The following is a 16,374-nucleotide window of genomic DNA, read 5'->3' on the forward strand; positions in this document are numbered from 1 at the left end:
GTCGTCCCACCCTCCCTGTCCCTTATCTTATCGCGGCGACGTCATCCCCTCCCATCACCAACCACCATCGGTAACCACCACCGCCGTCTTGGAACGCCTTCGCCGTCGACCGAACAGCACAAACGGTGACCTAGTAAACTCTACCGCAACTTCAGAGAAGGCGACCGACAAGAACCCGCCATGTCCCGCAAAGGCGTCGGCCTCGCAGCTTTTGACCGCTCGCGGCTAACCTCAGCGCAATACGTCAGCCACGGCTCCAACCTCCGCTCCGCCAATGCGCAGGCCCTCGAGACACAACTAGCCGTCTTTCGCTCCCTCCTCCAACAGTTCGCCCAGACCCATGCCAAGGACATACGATCCAACCCGACCTTCCGCGCCCAGTTCGCGCGCATGTGTGCCGCCATCGGCGTCGACCCGCTCGCCAGCAGCAGCAACGGCAGCGGAGGCAAGGCAGGAGAAGGAAGCTCCATCTGGGCACAGTTGCTGGGGCGGTCCGTCAATGACTTTTACTTTGAGCTGGCCGTTCGCGTGGTTGAGGTGTGCGGCGAGACGAGAGGGGAGAACGGCGGATTGATTGAGCTGCGCAAGGTGCGGGAGAGGATCATGCGCGGGAGGATGGAGGGGGCGTCTGAGATTACAGAGTCGGTTTCGTCCCGCATCCCCAAACCACACACACACACACACACACACACGCATATATATATATATATATATATATGTCTACAATACCTGACGCACATCACTAACTCGACTGTTCCCACAGGGACGACATCCTCCGTGCGGTCAACACCCTCAAGCCCCTCGGTTCCGCTTACTCCATCATCAAAGTCGGCAGCAAGCCCTACATCCGGTCTGTACCGAAAGAGCTCAACACGGACCAGAGCGCGGTGCTCGAGGCGGCCCAGGTCCTGGGTTATGTCAGCGTGTCTATGCTCATGGCCAACCTCGGCTGGATGCGGGCACGGGCGCAGACGGCCATCGAGGATCTGGTTAGCGAGGGCATGCTCTGGGTTGACAAGCAGAGTGATGAGTGGGAGTATTGGAGCCCAAGCTTTATGCTTGAGAATCACGAGCTCGTTGGGGGGGCGGCGGGGTGAGGACAGGGAGCGTGCGTTGCCAGTTGTTGCTGACGGACCGAGTCGACCCTCCGCCGTTTTCGTCCTATAATACTACGCCGCATACGGTTCACCGCACCATGTCTTCAAGCGCCCTTCCAATGGCTTCGAAGAAGTTGTCAAGCAACAACAATAACGTCCATCTATGGGTCGGGATTCTACGAGCGGATCGAAGGCCGCCCCTGCTAATGGACTGGCCATCAGCTCTTGGACAAGCGGTCATATCACCACTTCACATCACCCCAGGCGACAACACCACTCGACCTGGAAGGTCCCGCCAGATGCCTCAATCAAGAAAGCCAGAATATCACAAGACCCTTTGCCATGAAGGCCGCCAGCTCTGTGGCCATCATCCGCTGGCCACGCTTCGGGAGGGCTGAGATGCTAGGACCTAAAGGTGGAACTGTCGCAATTCCCGTTGAAGAGACAGCAGACGTCCAAGGAATGAAGTCTGCCAAGGATACATTCGTTGATGCTGTTGTTCATCTCCAAGGATGCCATCGCATGTTTGGGATTGCAGCCGGAAGCGTAACAATGATTAATCACAAGCACCGCGAAGACAGGGACGAATCATGACGGGTGCATGGTATCCAAAGCAATACAGTCATTTACCCATCGCTGCTATATCCAAGTTCATATCATCAAAAAAACAACGTGCCCACGAACATTATACAGGTATTCCCGCCTCGCCGAACTCCCGTAAAGGGCCGCCCCCATCCATCCTCCAGAACACCACAGAAGAGCGTCATTAAAACTTGGCCTGCCTGGCGCCGCATCTGCTTTCCCACCCTTTCCAGGCAGCGGCCGTCATCATGTACTCACGTCCACGTCTTCCGCTCTTGACCTCCCCACACTCTCATCACTCCTCCCTCCCGGTTCTACCCACCCAGAAACCCGTTTAGTACGGCGGGTTAGACCCCAGCGGCGGCTGGGGACCAAGCGGGGGGTAATCCTCAGGGCCGCGATGGCCACCAAGGGGGGCACCCGGGCCGTGGTGGCCGGGGAGGGTGGGGCCGCCCATGGTGGAGCCCGGACCGCCAGGGGGACCCAGAGGGCCGCCGCCACGGGGACCCTCGCCAAAGTGCTTCTTGCGCAGGGCGGCGAGGCGCTTCTTCTTGGTGACGGTGTTGATGTAGGTGCCGATAATGAAGGAGACAAGGTTGAAGAAGGGCACCCAGAGCTCCTCGGGAAGGAACTTCTGCGCAAAGGCCAGGCAGATGGGCGAGGTGATCCAGCTCACGCGCATCACCTTCCAGAAGCTGACCCGGAGGGTGGCCTTGACTTGGTGGAAGGTCTTGGCGCCGGCGATGAGGGCCATGGCCACGAGGTAGATTGTGTTTTGGATCGGGGCAACCTTTCAAGATGCGTGTTAGTATTGTTATCGTTGAATCACGTTCGTTCTCCCGCCGCTGCGTCATTGACAGGAGGCAACGGGGTTTGGAAAGGGAGGAGATGACGTACGACCAGGTTGCTGACGAGGATCTGCAGGATCTTAGCCCGCAGGCTGGTGCGCCCGCTAAAGATCTTCTGGAGAAGCCAGACCATGAAGTGGCCGAGAGGAGCGCTAACAAGAGCGCCATACGTGGCCATCTTGGGGACACGCCCCGTGAAGTAGTTGCCGTGCTTGTTGCGATCCTTCGCCAGCCACGAGGCAAGCAGCTCCTGGCCGCCAGCCAGGGCGCCGGCCGTGAGCATCTTGGTCCGCAGGGGGTGGTCCTCCAGCTGCTTCAGGTAGGCCTGTGGCGCAAAACAGCACGTCAGCATGAGCCTGTGCAGAGAGGAGGGAGATGGGAAGCTTACGGCGAGGTAGCCCTTCTTGCCGGCATTCTTCCTCCCGCCGGTGAGAGCGGTGCCAACGACAGCCGAGATGGGGTGCTTGCCGCTGGTTCCAGGCAGATCGCCGCGGGCAGCCTCGGCGATGCGCTCGGCCGTCTTGCCGACGAAGGAGTCATGCCTCGCGAGGTTCTCGGCGACGACGTCCTTGACGGTCTCGGTGACCGTCTCCCGCTCGATCTTCAGCGACATGGCGGCGGCACGGTGGATCAAATCAACATTTAACTTGGCGCAGCGTCTGCCGGTACCTCTGCATTAGCCTCTGGGTTGTGTGCTGGATGTTGTGCTTTGTGAAACTGGAGGGCGGTGTCGCGGTCGTGCCGGGCCAACGCCGTTGTTTACACGCGGAAGCCGACCGAAACGCCGACCGCAAGCGCAACCCAGCCAGCCGCGGAGCTTGACGATGCCCAATCGACAGACTGCGATGGAGTTGCAAGGAAGACGACGAGCTCGGCGGGGCACTGGAGAGGCGGGGGCATAGACTTACGATCGATGTGCAAGGCGGTGACAAGTGCTCGAGGAGGGTGGTTCGTCGCAAAAAGTGTGTCCTTGTAGCAGCTGGAAGTCAGGAAAACGAAGGTGAATGAATGGGGAGGCTGGGATTTGGACCGGGGGGGTCCACTGGGTGGGGGGCAGAGGATGAGATGCCGCTGGACCCCCTGGCCTGATCTGGGCCTGGTACGACCTGGCTGCCCCGGCTGCCGCTTGCTGCTGCTTGGAGAGGCGTCGCGTCTGGTGGAGACCTGGATGCAGGCCGGCTTCCAGGGCCGCTGATTGGCTGCGAGCCACCAAGATCCGAGGTTTGTTTTCATCCCTTTCCCGCTGGGCAACCTGTTTTGCATGCCCTCAGCTGCGGTGAGAAGCACAGACAATTCTACGCAAGCCTCAGGAACGTCCCTTGTCCATGCACAAATGGTGGCGAACGCCAATCGCAAGCGTGTAAGGCAGCTCCAAACATCCCGTGTCTGCTCGGGTCTCGGTTCGGCCAGCTGGGCGACCCACGGACAGCTTCCGCGAGCCATCACGGGACCGCAACCTTGGGGACGAGATCGAGACATCTGATGAATATGTTTTGCGAGCAGTAATGGAAGAGTTTACGGCATGCCATGCTTCCTTATGGGCCGTACGGACAGATGTACGGAGCCTGTTGAGCTCGGCTTTGCTTCATTGGCTTGAAACAGTCAAGGGCTGCGCTTCGAAGCCATCCGCAGGACGAGCCACGTCGGGGCGATTCCACAACCCATCTTGCCGCGACGAAAAAAAGCGGCTGCCCTGGCCAATAGCATAACTACTCCCTCCAACAAACAGCCTCGCGCTGTTCCGGTGGCCGGATGTTGCCGAACGGGGCCGCATTCAGCGTTTCGGTGAGGAGACGGGCGCTACCAACCGTTTATTTACAGAGGCAAGACAGAGTCCAGGGTCACCCACAGCAGAACGGATTGCAACGTCAGAAAGCTTCATGAGACCTGGTAACAACCGCATTGCTTATTATCAGATCCCGCAACATGGCCGGCATCTTCAGCATTGACTCGGCGTGCGTTGCCGTGCTCCACCTGAGCCGCGTGAGCCGAACAACGACGACAGGCCTCCCCGGGCCGATACCAACGTCGTGGGCAGTTGGCCCTTGGACGAGTCGCCGTTCATCATAAAGGCCTCCCTCTCAATTACTGCAGGCTTTGATCGAGTCCAGAGGAATGAAAGAGGCCGTCGATGAGTCCCAACCCTGATGCTCGGCTACACCCAGGGCCACAACGGCTCATGACGCTGGTCTGCGATATTCTGTCCATAATGACAGGCTCGCATCTTCCAAACCATGGCCACAAGACGATCCATCCACTGTCCGCACGGGACCTGTCACCACCCCGTCGGACCCATCAAGCGTTCGTTTTCTCCAGTCAGCGTACACACATACTCGTCGCCTATGAAGCCATGGCTGCATCCCAGGACCCATCCACCACCACGCGCTCTGGACACTCGCCAAAGGCACCTAGGCTTCAGGTATAACGTACGACTCAGCCACTGTCTTGAACATCGCTCCCTAGGTAGGTTCGTAACGAAGCGCATCCTGGATACCTACCCCGTTCTAAGAGCGGCTCTCGCCGACCGGAAGAGGACCCCGACAGCCGCCCCTCTCCGCAACCTGACCGCACTGTAAAAAGGGACTCAAGACGACACTTGGTTCACAAAGAAACGCATTTGTCTAGCAACCTTTTCTTCAGACGCCATTTCGACAACTCCGGCTTGCCTTGGGGTAGTCTCTCCATGGAATATCCTCCCCGGAGGTCAAGCGTGTCCCCATCTATACGCCCCTGGAGGGAAATCGTAGACTTCTCACGAAGTCGTTGATAGCCTCTCCAGCTGATCAGATGCCTTGGAAACTGTTTGGGAAATTCCGATCTGTCTCACAGAGACCTCGCACCGAGACACTCTCTCTTGAGGTCGAAGGGCCCATCGGAGAGACCTCGGACAGCAGCCGTGAACCAGTCAAGAACCCACCCCGGGGAAGAGGAAGACATCTCGGACCTCTAGTAAAGCGTTGCCAACACTCAACAATGACGCCAATTACCCAGCCTTCTTGTGGAAAATTGTTCGAATGCAGCCGCTGCAAACAGTTGCCTAATTTTGGCATGATATATGCCTGCACGGTAGATGAGGACCGGGTCATGTTCGACCGGTATTCCAGGAACCCCAACTCGGTACGTCGGGCAGAGAGCATCGTCCTTCCTCTATGGCGACCATGCTAACCACCGAGGCAGCTCGTCTATGACGAGATCGGCCGACTGTTCGCTAAGGAAATGAGTCTCGGACCTAACGGACCTGATGTCCGAAGCAAGAGCGCTTTTCGTGTCGTTGAAGAGATGACCCCAGAACAACAAATGTCGTACACGCCGGAACAACTTCGCAAACTGGTCGAGCAGCGAGAGCAGGTGCGTGGTCCATCGTTTCCAAGCTTAATCTCTGAACCTTTCTCTTTAACTTGGTCAAAAGGTTCTCGACTCCCTGGCCAAGGCGCGTGAAGCCAACCAATCCGGCCACGACAAGAAGCTGTACGGAGCCGATACGTACCCATTCAATAAGAGACCATGGGTTCCCAGCCCAGATGCATCATGCAGTTACAAACTCTGCCTGAACTGCCTCTGCCTTCAGAGAAAGGCTAGGGAGAAAATCTACATCAGCCTGGATGCTGTACTGAGGGGGGCGATCTCTCCTGCCCTTATCGTCGGTTGCTCGTCTGGGTTTGAGCGTACCAGGCTTGTGGTTGATGTCAACGTGGTGAGGACTATCGGGTGTCTGCCTGTGCCGATGGTGGGAGATTCCTTTCCCGGTCCTTCCTTTTGAGACCACGTCATTCTAGCGCAACATGGCAGAGCGAGTCCATGGAGAGAATGCAGGCATGTTGCAGTCGGCTGCCTCTATCAGATATTGAGGGGCTCGTCAAGTCATGGTTCAGTGCCCATTTAGACCAGATGGCTTATGGCTCCCTGTGATTGGGAACGTAGACAAGATGATCGCGACATAATGTCCAGGGCGTGGCGACAAAGAAGATAGAAAGAAGAGAACATAGTAAGGAATGATACAGAATGATAGAGAGAAGAAAAGAACAGAGCAAAGAAGTATCAGAGTTGTTGGTGTGACATTTAGCGTCCGAAGGAGGATGCATTTAGGGTTTCAACGAGCTAGTTGGATACGCCATCACGAACGAAGAAGGGTACAATTGACCTCTGAGGAAAGACACGCTCTCACACAATTTTAAAGCTCAGGTACACATATATACATATCAAGCACCCCTAGATGGGAAATGACTTCATCTCTGCCGCGGTCCAATATCTCCTCATCTTCTCCGCCCCCAACTCCTTCACCTCGTCGTCCAAATGTTTCAGCAATACCTCTCCCCACCCTTCCATCTTCTCCTTCAACACCCCCATCTCAAACTCACACTCCTTGCTCTTACACTTCTTCAAATACTCCGCCATCTGGTCCATCCCGTCGTGAATCTCCCTGTGCTGGCGGATTAGCTCACATTCCTCCTTCCCCTTCCCCTTGAGCCTTTTCCCTTTCCCCGCAGAAGCTGGACCACCGGCAGAAGGGGGGGCTGTGGCCCGAAACTCAGGCATCTTCCTGGCTAGGAGAGGATAGAGATACGTCTCCTCGATGGAGTGGTGCATTTCAAGGTAGTGGACAAGGTTCAATCCTTCGTCGAGGAACTGCTTCAGGGACATGCCAGAGGGACGGCGGTTCGTGGCGCAGGCAGTTTGGAGGGTGGTGTACATTTGGCGGAAGTGTTCGTGCTAGGAGCGGCGGGCCGAACACATTGTGTTAGCTCTCCGGAGTTCGGCTTCGTTGTGTACGGAGGGTGACGGGGAAAATGTGGATGGGTGTACAAAGTAGTCCATCTTCTCTGCAAGGCGATTATAAATGCGGAACTCTTGAGGGGTGAGAGGAGGCAGGGCGGGTTCTTTGGTCGCGGTTCTCGGCTCCGGTTGATAGGAGTCTTCCGACGCCGAAACGCCGGACGGCGCCCGGCTGTCCGCCGGGTCCGGTTCTCCGTATTCCGGACCCACTGCTCCGGGTTGCATATTTGTGGCCATTGTGAGACAACCCAAAAAGCTGGTTGTGCGACGAGGATATGAGGCTTCGAAGGAGCACGGGGGTTTCGTTGACTGTCGTTCGTAGCCGTATGGTATGGAGGCAGTGACAACTCCTAGACAGAGAAAAAAACAAAATGAAGCAAGAGTCAAGGGGCCATGAGAGGGTGAGGTTCGGCAAATATCACTGAATTGACAAACAAAGTCACACAGTCAAGGGTCACGGAGCAAGGTGGATGATGACAGCGGGGACTCGCCATCATAGGGTTATGTAGTTCGCACCTAGGGCATCTTTCATTGGCTATTGTTCAGGTTAGTGACTTGTCAGCGCTTAGAAATACACCACAACCTGACAGGTTAAACTCATGTGTAAGTTAGGCGACCCGGGCCTGCACAAGCACTTCGTAGGTGGAAGTCACTTGACAGAACCTGCTATAGGGTGCATTTCATGTATGTAAAATAAGGAGCCCAGGGTGAAATGCCGGTACTCTCGGTGAAGAACCAACTCCATGCTTCGTAGTGACTGAACAAGATACATTGACTCGACATGCTCCCAATCGCATCCGCAGCGTAGCCCTCTTTCCCGTCATCTCAGACCCCGGCGTTATTGACTCGCCGATGCCAAAACGCCCCCGTATACATCAAGAGACCAGGAATATCATGATGCCTTTTCATGGATCCTGTTCCCGTAACCCAAGATCCATGACTTCCACCATTCCCAACCTCCTGGAAAGGAATATGGTCCCATCCGCGAGAATGTTATCCAGAGACGGCGCAGAAGACCCATCTCTTGTTGACATCACCGAGCTGCGCAGGCTGCCGTCGCTGACAAAATAAAAGTCGGATGAAAACAGCCCCAACCCTTGATAGATCGGAGGCATAGCCTCCAGCTTCACTGTCCTTGCAAATAACTGCCCACCAAGTCGACAAAAGAATAAAAAATACAAAGTATAGCAACAACATGGTCGAATCGTTCCATCCGTGTCATCAAGGACCCCTCGACCCCAGGCCACGGTGGTAAGCTACCGCTCGAGCAAAAGCGCTCCGTGACTGGATCCGTTCGTCCGTCCTGCTCTGAGCACGAGATTTGGTCTGACCACGAGAGGCGGTCCGGAAACGAGGATTGACCTTATCCATGGAAGTGTTCACTGCTCTAGCGATGGCGGGCTCGTTTGCTCCTTGGCGCTCACGGTTGTTCAAGAGCACGGCATCGGAGGTCGAAATGCCTGCGGGAGGCAAGGCGCGACCGTCAAAGTGATATCTTTGTAGATTCAGCGCGGCGATGGACTGTTGGATAGTCCGCCGTGTCGCAGGTTGTTTGCCCTTTTGTTTCTGGCCCACAGACGGCCGGGCCTCGAGATTATTCTCTGCTCCGGACGGCTGCTGGAGAGTTCGGCGAGCTGCAGGTTGTGTGCTCGTCTGCCCGTGACACTGGTCGGGACTGTCCCCGGAATTGAGCTCCAAGGAAGACAGCCGAACCCTCGGCTGGGCCACAAAGTGCAAGTTCACTTGGCCGTGCCGCTGGTTGGGACGACTGGGGCCCGCGCTTGATAGGCGCCTGGACGAGCGATCAACGGGCTTGGTTGCCGGCTGTGTGCTGGTTTGTTTTGGTGCCTGATCGGAACAATTGGGAACTGTGCCGCGCAAGTGGTCGGAGGGCCGGCCTACCGGCTTGCCATACGCTGTGCCCCTGAGTGGATCGACAAAAACCCTCCATCTCTGGATGGCGTTAGAAATGCCTGTTAGAGAAAGATAAGTTCTGGACATGAGCTTACCTTGGGGGGGCTGCAAGTCGTGGGCTGCAAGCCAGCTTCGGTGTCACGGTTGCCGCTCCTCACAGGGCCGGCGGAAGCCGTCACATCCGCCACGACGGTGTCCTCGTCACTCTCACTCTCCGATGGTGACAGCTGGGCACGCTCCTGGGACTTAGCAAAGCGCTTTTTGCAGCGGTCGCATGAGCACTTGTCGCATCCAGCAACACCTTCCCGGATACCTCCCACGAGGAATGGCAGTGTTTCAACGTAGATCCTGATACCCGTGGTTTCTTTGATGGCACCTAGAAAGTCCCAGCACTACATTCCACTGTGAGCATCCCATTAAGTCGGATAAGCGTTCGAGAACTGGAGGGCCTGGACTTACATTTCCACAGGGCGAGTGGTCGAGAAAAATCCAAGCTTCTTGCCAGGCTTTGGGTATATCTGCCTCGCGGAGCTCATGATAGCGATTAAGATCCGTGGTGCAGAGCACCGCTTTGAGTGTAGCAAGGATCCAGAAAACGGCCAGCTTTTTCTCCTGTTTCCACTAATCAGACTTCGAATCATGATGGACCAAATGATACTCATTTTACTGCCTACCACATGGCTTGCCAGGAATCGCCCGGCGTGCATGGGGAGGTGAACACCGTTGTTGTCCCTCATGGTGATAGGAATTTGGAAGCCCAAGAGACCGGCGAATTTCCGGACGAGCTCGAGATACTTGCAACTGTCGAGCACGTTTGGCCCTTGCACGAGACCGGCGTTCCAGCCGCTCACCGCAACTGTCTTCACCTCGGGCTGGGCAGCTGACACGATGAAGCCAACGGTGGCCCCTTCAAGGTTGGGCTTTGAGACCTTGAACGTGGAATCCGGCCGCAGCACGCCGATGGTGTCGTGGACCTTGGAAAAGACGGCTAGGGAGTAATGGTGCCTTCCATCACGCCGACTGTACATCCAAAGTCAACACTCAACTGACGGAAACGTGGGTTTTGGCGGCACTTACCAGGAATTTAGTGCTGCAGGGAATCTCAGAAGCTTCCCGATAGCCAGGAGCATACTGCGCTGCTTGGGCGATGTAGGGGGCATCCCCAGTCTCTTATAAAGTTCGACTTTCCGCGGGAAGAGGCTCGCTCTGGTGTAATGCTTTGCCTTCTTTCCTTGGTGATCACGAATCCTCGTCGAGGCTCCGTTTTGAAGCAAAAGACGAACCATCTGGAGCTGACCAGTCAACACAGCGGCCATTAGGGGAGTCGTGCCCTCGTAATCTTGCTCATTGACGATCCTGGCGCGGTCGGAACGACTGAGGAGATTGGCGGCTTGTCGGATTTGGCCAGTGATGACGGCGAGATGGAGGTCGGACAGGCCTTGAGCAACCCGGTCTCGTTCTCCGGCCAGATCCATGGCGGAGACTCTGTTATTTGGTGAGACGCTGAGAATAATATTCATTAGCATCAGCGTAACACAATGAAGGTAAGAAGCCACTCGCCGCTACTAAGGAGAGTACATACGTTGATACCAAGTGGCGAAGTAGTTGATCTATACCAAGTAGGATTCTAGATGGAGGGAGGGGTGAGAAGAAAGGTGAGAAGAAAAATGAGAAGAGAGCTGAGAAAAAGGCGAGAAGAAAAGGGAGAACAAAAGTGAGAAGAAGGGTGAGGAAGAAAGTAAAAAGAGCGGGATGAAAACAGCTGGGAAGGAATCTCAAGTGGGAGGAAGAAAGGGAGATGGAAAAGCCAATTGATGAGAGGGTAAGGTTCTCAGAGAACGAGCCTCCAGGACAACGAGAGAGAGTGCGTGAGTATTTTGTCGTGGTTCTGGGAAAGACCTAGAGTTTTTGGCTAGGTAAGGTAAGGGAGGTGAGTTAAACAGACTTCCTGCGAACAAGAAATGACAAGAACCGAAGGGCTTGGGTGAGAGCAGCAGCAGGAAAGTTGTTGTGGTACTAGGAGAGAAAACGTAGGGTGAGGCGGGATATGTGGATAAGAATAGGACGTCGAGCCAAATAGACTTACCACAGACATGACAACAAGGTCATATGTAGGTAGACAAGTCGGTGGTGACAGAAACAAAAGATACTAATGCGGTTTCTGGGAAGAGATTGTGGAGGCTGAACGAGTAAGGAGTGGGAATTTGGGCTGACTTCCAGAGACAAGAAGGAATATAACACAAGCAGGCGAATTGATAGCATGGAAGGGAGGTTGTTATGGCCATGAGAAAAGCCTAGCTTGGCATGGAAAGATGAAGGACGTAGAGCAATCAGGTTCGTTGACTTTCTGGAAAGGAACAAGACGAAGCCAGGCACGCAAGTCTGTGATGTGCGAGAACAAGCCTGGGAGAGTTCGGTGTCATTACCGGAGATCAAAGGGTTTAAGGACAAACGCATCTTCTCGAACCTGGGACGGAGCTGCAACTTCATCGAGGGAAACAGGCTGCATACACAGTACAGAGCGGAGCCCAAATTGGTTGATGAAGCAAGCCAGAGACCCTTTTTATGACGCCTAAACCAGATGCTACCGGGAATCATGACCAGACCCAACCAACCATCGTCTCTGCCTGCTGGCTTGATTTCTGCCAGCGGCGCCCGCGCCCACCTGGGCCCTTCGAATCATTTACTCGTCATCCTCCTCCTCACCAGCCTCGGCCTCAGCAACGGTCTGGGCAATCCCTATCAAAGTCGTTAGAACTGGCAAGCCACGGAACAGCCAGGGGCAACCTACGGTCCAGATCACGCTGGCCCTGCTGGGTGATGCGGCGGCCGCCCTTCTCCTCGTCCTGCTCAAGGACCTGGATCTTCTCAAGCGCCTGCATGATCTTGCGGTCGACGCTGCCAGAGGCATCGACGTGCTTCGACGGGCGAGTGCCGCGGTTCTTGGCGTTTCCGTGGACCTTGCGGAGGCGGCCAACACCAACGGTCTTCCTCAGGTAGACGTGGCGGGCGACGGCGGCGGCGCGGACGTAGAACCAGTCGATGTCCTGAGGGGGCATCTCACGGCCGTGGCCGGTCTTGACGGTATCAACCCAACCTGGGAAGGGGGCGAGTCAGATGCGGACGGCTCGACTGAGTTCGTTGGACGGCGTGGCAACTAACCAGGCACGGGGAGCTTGCCCTGGCGCTTCAGGAAAGCGGCATAGGCATCTGGTGCAAGCAAGTTAGCCTTTGTCGAGCAGAGCAAGAAGAGACAGGCTTCTAGGCGCAGCACTTACTGATGAACTTGTGGGCCTTTATGTTGGCAGCAACCAGATGATTAGCAAAATTCCGTCTTCAGAGATCTTTCGATCCCCTCACGCCTGCTCCCTTCATCTTCCATGTTGCTGCTGTGATGACCCGCGGTCGACCACCGTCGGCCGTGCGAGACTCGCTGGCGAGAATCGCGGCGACTCGGACAGCTCAAGAATTGGTTGGGTTTCGGCTGCAGAGGTCGTTCATGGCAGAGCGCCGCAGCAACTTACATCCACATCGCGAACGCTGACACCTCCGGGCATTTTGGCGGTTGGTTAATGGGTATCTGGGCGGAGATGGTTGAGTTGGTCGTTCGTGATGATCCAAGTTGTTCGAGCCGGGAGCAGCAAATCGATATCTAGAAAATTTCAGGCGGGGAGGAGACAGCTTTCTTGGCATGCCAAGTCTTTAGGGCTTCGGCCCTTTCCCCACAACCCAGGGCCTCTGATTCGAACCCTAACCCTGGGCCCGAGGGGCCCGTTGTCAACAAGATCGACAGCCGAGAGGCCAGCAGCAACGCGACCCAACCGCTGCACAACACTGAAGCGAGACGATCAACGCCAGGGATTTGACATTGGCGCCTCAACGGGGTGACAGGACATAACTGGACCCCAGCAGCTGGTTCCCACTTCAACATCCGCATTGGTTTCGACGGGCTGTTATCCTCGTCAAACTTTCGTGCACATGAGCTCATCAGCCCGGTTCTGCTGATTCGATTGGAAGTACAGGGTGCCCTGTGCTGGCCCTTACTATAATAATAGAGCATGTATAGTACTACTATATGCCTGTGAAACGCATGATGGTGGCTGTCCAAGCGTTTGGGAAATCAAAGATCTCCCCTGCGACCATCGTGATCGACCTGCCCTCAGGTCGAGCGATCATGAACTTACCAGCGGGGAAGCCCGGAAGAATTCTCCCTTTATTGCGGGAGACTTGATAGGCATGGCGTCTACGTACATACTGCGTACAGAGCTACTTACTAGTCCAGGCATGAAGAAAGGGAACCCCTGATCACAAGCCATGAGGTTCGCTCCTCATGGGCGGCTTGGAAGCACGCGCCGGTCAGCGCCGATGCTTGGTGTTGCTTCCCGAGAGCTGGGGGCCTTCCCCACAACTCGGGGGTCTTGGCGCCGACTCCAAACAAGAACCGTTTCACCATTCGGCCCCTCCCCGCGACCAGCACTCGACAACCAATCATCCAAGAAACGAAACTTTTGGCGCTCCTTCATAGGTGGTTGCCATAAGTGGATTCCCACCAACGATGCTGTCGATCCGAACCCAGTTCAGATGAAAGACGGTTCTGACCTGATCCAGGGCCCAGCTCCACGGCGCTACAGCCCGAAGTCTGGCAGCGCGAACATTGGTTCGCGGCTTTGAGGATTCAGACTGCCAAAGAGCCACAGCGATACGCAGGCCATATAGGCGCTCATTACCCGGCGTAAAACCGAGATGATAGGTCTGTGAGTCGTCTTTTGGTTGACCTGTACAGCTGCTGTCTAGGACTGAGCGGCAACCAGGTCTGCATGTCTAGGGGGATTTTTGAAACTGCCCCAATCGGGAAAGTGAGCAACTTACACGACCCCAGTCCTCCGCGTGGGACGGCCACTGCAACACCCCCACACGGAGGACATGCCGATGGCTCGGTCAGGCATCGCACTTAAAATTAACCAAGGGGGTTGATGAGCTGAGGTATGGTATCTACGTATAGGAGGAATAAGTATAGCTGTAAAGACGACTCCGGATGAAGGTCCTGCTCCCCCCTCCCACCAGCCTTTCCACCTCACGGGTTGCAGGACTTGACGTTCTTTCTGTGAATAGCGTCATTCTTTTCTTTTCTTTCCTTTTCATTTCCTTCTCTCCAGTTCGTTTCTTCCTGAGGACCAGGCGTCCTTCCTTTCCTTTCAGGCCCCTGAACCAACCCCCCTCCCCCTGATTAGGTACCAACGGCCGGATTGTTGGCCACGTCGCTCGCCATGCTCCCCTCCTTCGTACAATTCTTGGGCTGGGCCGCCCTTGCAACGGCCACTCCGTTGCGTGTCAGGGCCGTTGATTCCTTGAACGAAGCCGCAACTGCCGAGGCTCATCAGCGCGATAACACTGCCACCAGGGCTTTCTCTGACGTTCAGATCAAGGTACGGATTCAGGAGCATACCTAAGATTCAACGCACCGCCGTTCGCTAATGTGACATCAGACGTCAGATGGGAGGTGTCTATTTGTTGACAAGCTCTCGGGAGATTTCAGGGCCAACTTGACACCGATCCAAGTTGCCGACTGCGGATCCACCGACGGCCAAGGCTGGGACATCATCACGGCAGGGAAGCATATTCGGGGGGAGAATGTGATGCTCGTTGTGAGCACGCTGACGCAGGCATGCTTGAACTTCGACCAGCGTCGGCAGGCTGGAAATCAGGTTCTCCTCTTTTCGTGTGGCGGTCGAGCCGACGGAAGTAAGTAACCTGTAGCCTCATCAGCCTCCGTTGATGCCCCTGCGCTAACAAGTTCCTAGGCGGAGAAGTGTCCGACGGACAGCTTTTCGCATTCAACGGCAATGCCAACACGATCGCTTTCCGGCCCCAGAATCAAGCCGGGTCTTGCTTCACTGTCAAGGGCAATGCCCTCGACGTCGCCAGTTGCAGCGATACCGATGCCAACCAAGTGTTCACCATCGGCGAGGGCACATCGAGAGGTGGCAACGACAGCACCACAACCAGTACTGCCACCACTGACACCACAACAGCTGGCCTTGTTAGCAGCAGCAGCGCATCAACCGGCAGTATCGAAGATGGGAAGCTTCCCAAACCAACCTCAACTTGTGCGCCCACCACTCGCACGGTGACCGTCACCGTTACCGATATCCCTAGCGTTGCACCACCGGCGACAACCTCGTCGGATGTAGCCACAACAACCGCTCGCGGAAATCAAGGCATCCCAACCGTCAATCCCACCGATCCTGTTCCCGTCTCCCGGGCCGGTGGCGTCCTGCAGCCATCAGCAGCTGCGGAAGCCCACCAACGGGACGAAACAGCCGACCGCGTCTTCGAAAACGTCGAGATACGCGCGCCCAACGGGAAGTGCCTCTTCGTCGATCCAACGGCAGGCGATTTCCGGCAGAACTTGATCCCGATCTCGCTCGTCACCTGCTCAGGCTCTCCGAACGAGAAGTGGGATGTCATCTCGCAGGGAAAGCACAACGAGCCGAACCCGAACCGGCGGGCGGTGCTGGTTGTTAGCGCATTGGTGGGTTAACCCAAAACAAGCGTCAGCTTTGGAAACTCGATAGCAGGATGAACTTACGATGGGCGACATAGACGCAAGGGTGCATTAGCTTCGACGGCCGGCGGAATGCTGGCGATACAGTCGTCCTGTTTTCGTGCGGTGGCCGTGCCGCTGGAGGTATGTGGCCCGTCGTTCGATGCTCAACTGAGGCGGCGTCGTTCAAACTTGGCTGACTTTTCCTCTCTAGAGGGTGGAACGGATCCGAACCAACTGTTCCCAAACATCGGACAGACGAGCTTTGCTTTCGCCCCAACGGGTGAGGGTAATCGGACCTGTATCTTGCCTGGGTCTGGCGGTGACAAGCTCGACTCTGGTCCGTGTCCCGATGACGGATCACAATTGTTTTCAGTCTTCGAGTGAGCAGGTATCGCTGGGTCATTGGGCATATGAGCCATAACGGCGTCGTGCATATCAGTGACTGTCCCCGAGTCTGGGACTTGAAAGGCTTCGGGGTGAAATGGGGTTTGCAACCGCCATCAGGGGGGCCTGAGCTTTGTACAGTATTGGATCTTCGGCATTCCCCCTTTTTCTTCCTTTTTGTCTTCTTCCTCTTCAGATCTTTTCCATTCTCTTCCAACAATGTCTTGTA

At 55.9% G+C, this 16,374-nt stretch overlaps 7 protein-coding genes across 7 annotated transcripts; 3 read left to right on the forward strand and 4 right to left on the reverse strand.

Annotated features, from left to right (window-relative positions):
* Positions 1-180: 180 nt before the first annotated feature.
* On the forward strand, positions 181-1,097 carry VTJ83DRAFT_1306 (uncharacterized protein; the record flags this gene model as incomplete). Its single annotated transcript, XM_071007451.1, has 2 exons — positions 181-641; positions 764-1,097. The coding sequence occupies 2 exons, from the start codon at positions 181-183 to the stop codon at positions 1,095-1,097; spliced, it is 795 nt and encodes a 264-aa protein (XP_070870659.1).
* Positions 1,098-2,013: 916 nt separating this feature from the next.
* VTJ83DRAFT_1307 (uncharacterized protein) lies at positions 2,014-3,140 on the reverse strand (the record flags this gene model as incomplete). The annotated part of the gene is made up of 3 exons (XM_071007452.1): positions 2,014-2,469; positions 2,577-2,852; positions 2,916-3,140. The coding sequence occupies 3 exons, from the start codon at positions 3,138-3,140 to the stop codon at positions 2,014-2,016; spliced, it is 957 nt and encodes a 318-aa protein (XP_070870660.1).
* Positions 3,141-5,314: 2,174 nt separating this feature from the next.
* VTJ83DRAFT_1308 (uncharacterized protein) lies at positions 5,315-6,287 on the forward strand (the record flags this gene model as incomplete). The annotated part of the gene is made up of 3 exons (XM_071007453.1): positions 5,315-5,644; positions 5,705-5,875; positions 5,937-6,287. 3 exons carry the CDS (start codon positions 5,315-5,317, stop codon positions 6,285-6,287), a joined length of 852 nt encoding a protein of 283 aa, XP_070870661.1.
* A 449-nt stretch (positions 6,288-6,736) lies between these two features.
* VTJ83DRAFT_1309 (uncharacterized protein) lies at positions 6,737-7,537 on the reverse strand (the record flags this gene model as incomplete). The annotated part of the gene is made up of 2 exons (XM_071007454.1): positions 6,737-7,237; positions 7,331-7,537. 2 exons carry the CDS (start codon positions 7,535-7,537, stop codon positions 6,737-6,739), a joined length of 708 nt encoding a protein of 235 aa, XP_070870662.1.
* A 984-nt stretch (positions 7,538-8,521) lies between these two features.
* VTJ83DRAFT_1310 (uncharacterized protein) lies at positions 8,522-10,689 on the reverse strand (the record flags this gene model as incomplete). Its single annotated transcript, XM_071007456.1, has 5 exons — positions 8,522-9,253; positions 9,310-9,606; positions 9,674-9,826; positions 9,889-10,234; positions 10,292-10,689. 5 exons carry the CDS (start codon positions 10,687-10,689, stop codon positions 8,522-8,524), a joined length of 1,926 nt encoding a protein of 641 aa, XP_070870663.1.
* A 1,208-nt stretch (positions 10,690-11,897) lies between these two features.
* Positions 11,898-12,771, reverse strand: VTJ83DRAFT_1311 (40S ribosomal protein eS19; the record flags this gene model as incomplete). Its single annotated transcript, XM_071007457.1, has 5 exons — positions 11,898-11,953; positions 12,006-12,311; positions 12,377-12,424; positions 12,493-12,508; positions 12,739-12,771. The coding sequence occupies 5 exons, from the start codon at positions 12,769-12,771 to the stop codon at positions 11,898-11,900; spliced, it is 459 nt and encodes a 152-aa protein (XP_070870664.1).
* Positions 12,772-14,481: 1,710 nt separating this feature from the next.
* Positions 14,482-16,145, forward strand: VTJ83DRAFT_1312 (uncharacterized protein; the record flags this gene model as incomplete). The annotated part of the gene is made up of 5 exons (XM_071007458.1): positions 14,482-14,640; positions 14,701-14,956; positions 15,016-15,746; positions 15,818-15,902; positions 15,973-16,145. 5 exons carry the CDS (start codon positions 14,482-14,484, stop codon positions 16,143-16,145), a joined length of 1,404 nt encoding a protein of 467 aa, XP_070870665.1.
* Positions 16,146-16,374: the final 229 nt, after the last annotated feature.

The sequence above is a fragment of the Remersonia thermophila genome, chromosome 1, assembly GCF_042764415.1.
Source record: "Remersonia thermophila strain ATCC 22073 chromosome 1, whole genome shotgun sequence".
Classification (NCBI taxonomy): domain Eukaryota; kingdom Fungi; phylum Ascomycota; class Sordariomycetes; order Sordariales; family Chaetomiaceae; genus Remersonia; species Remersonia thermophila.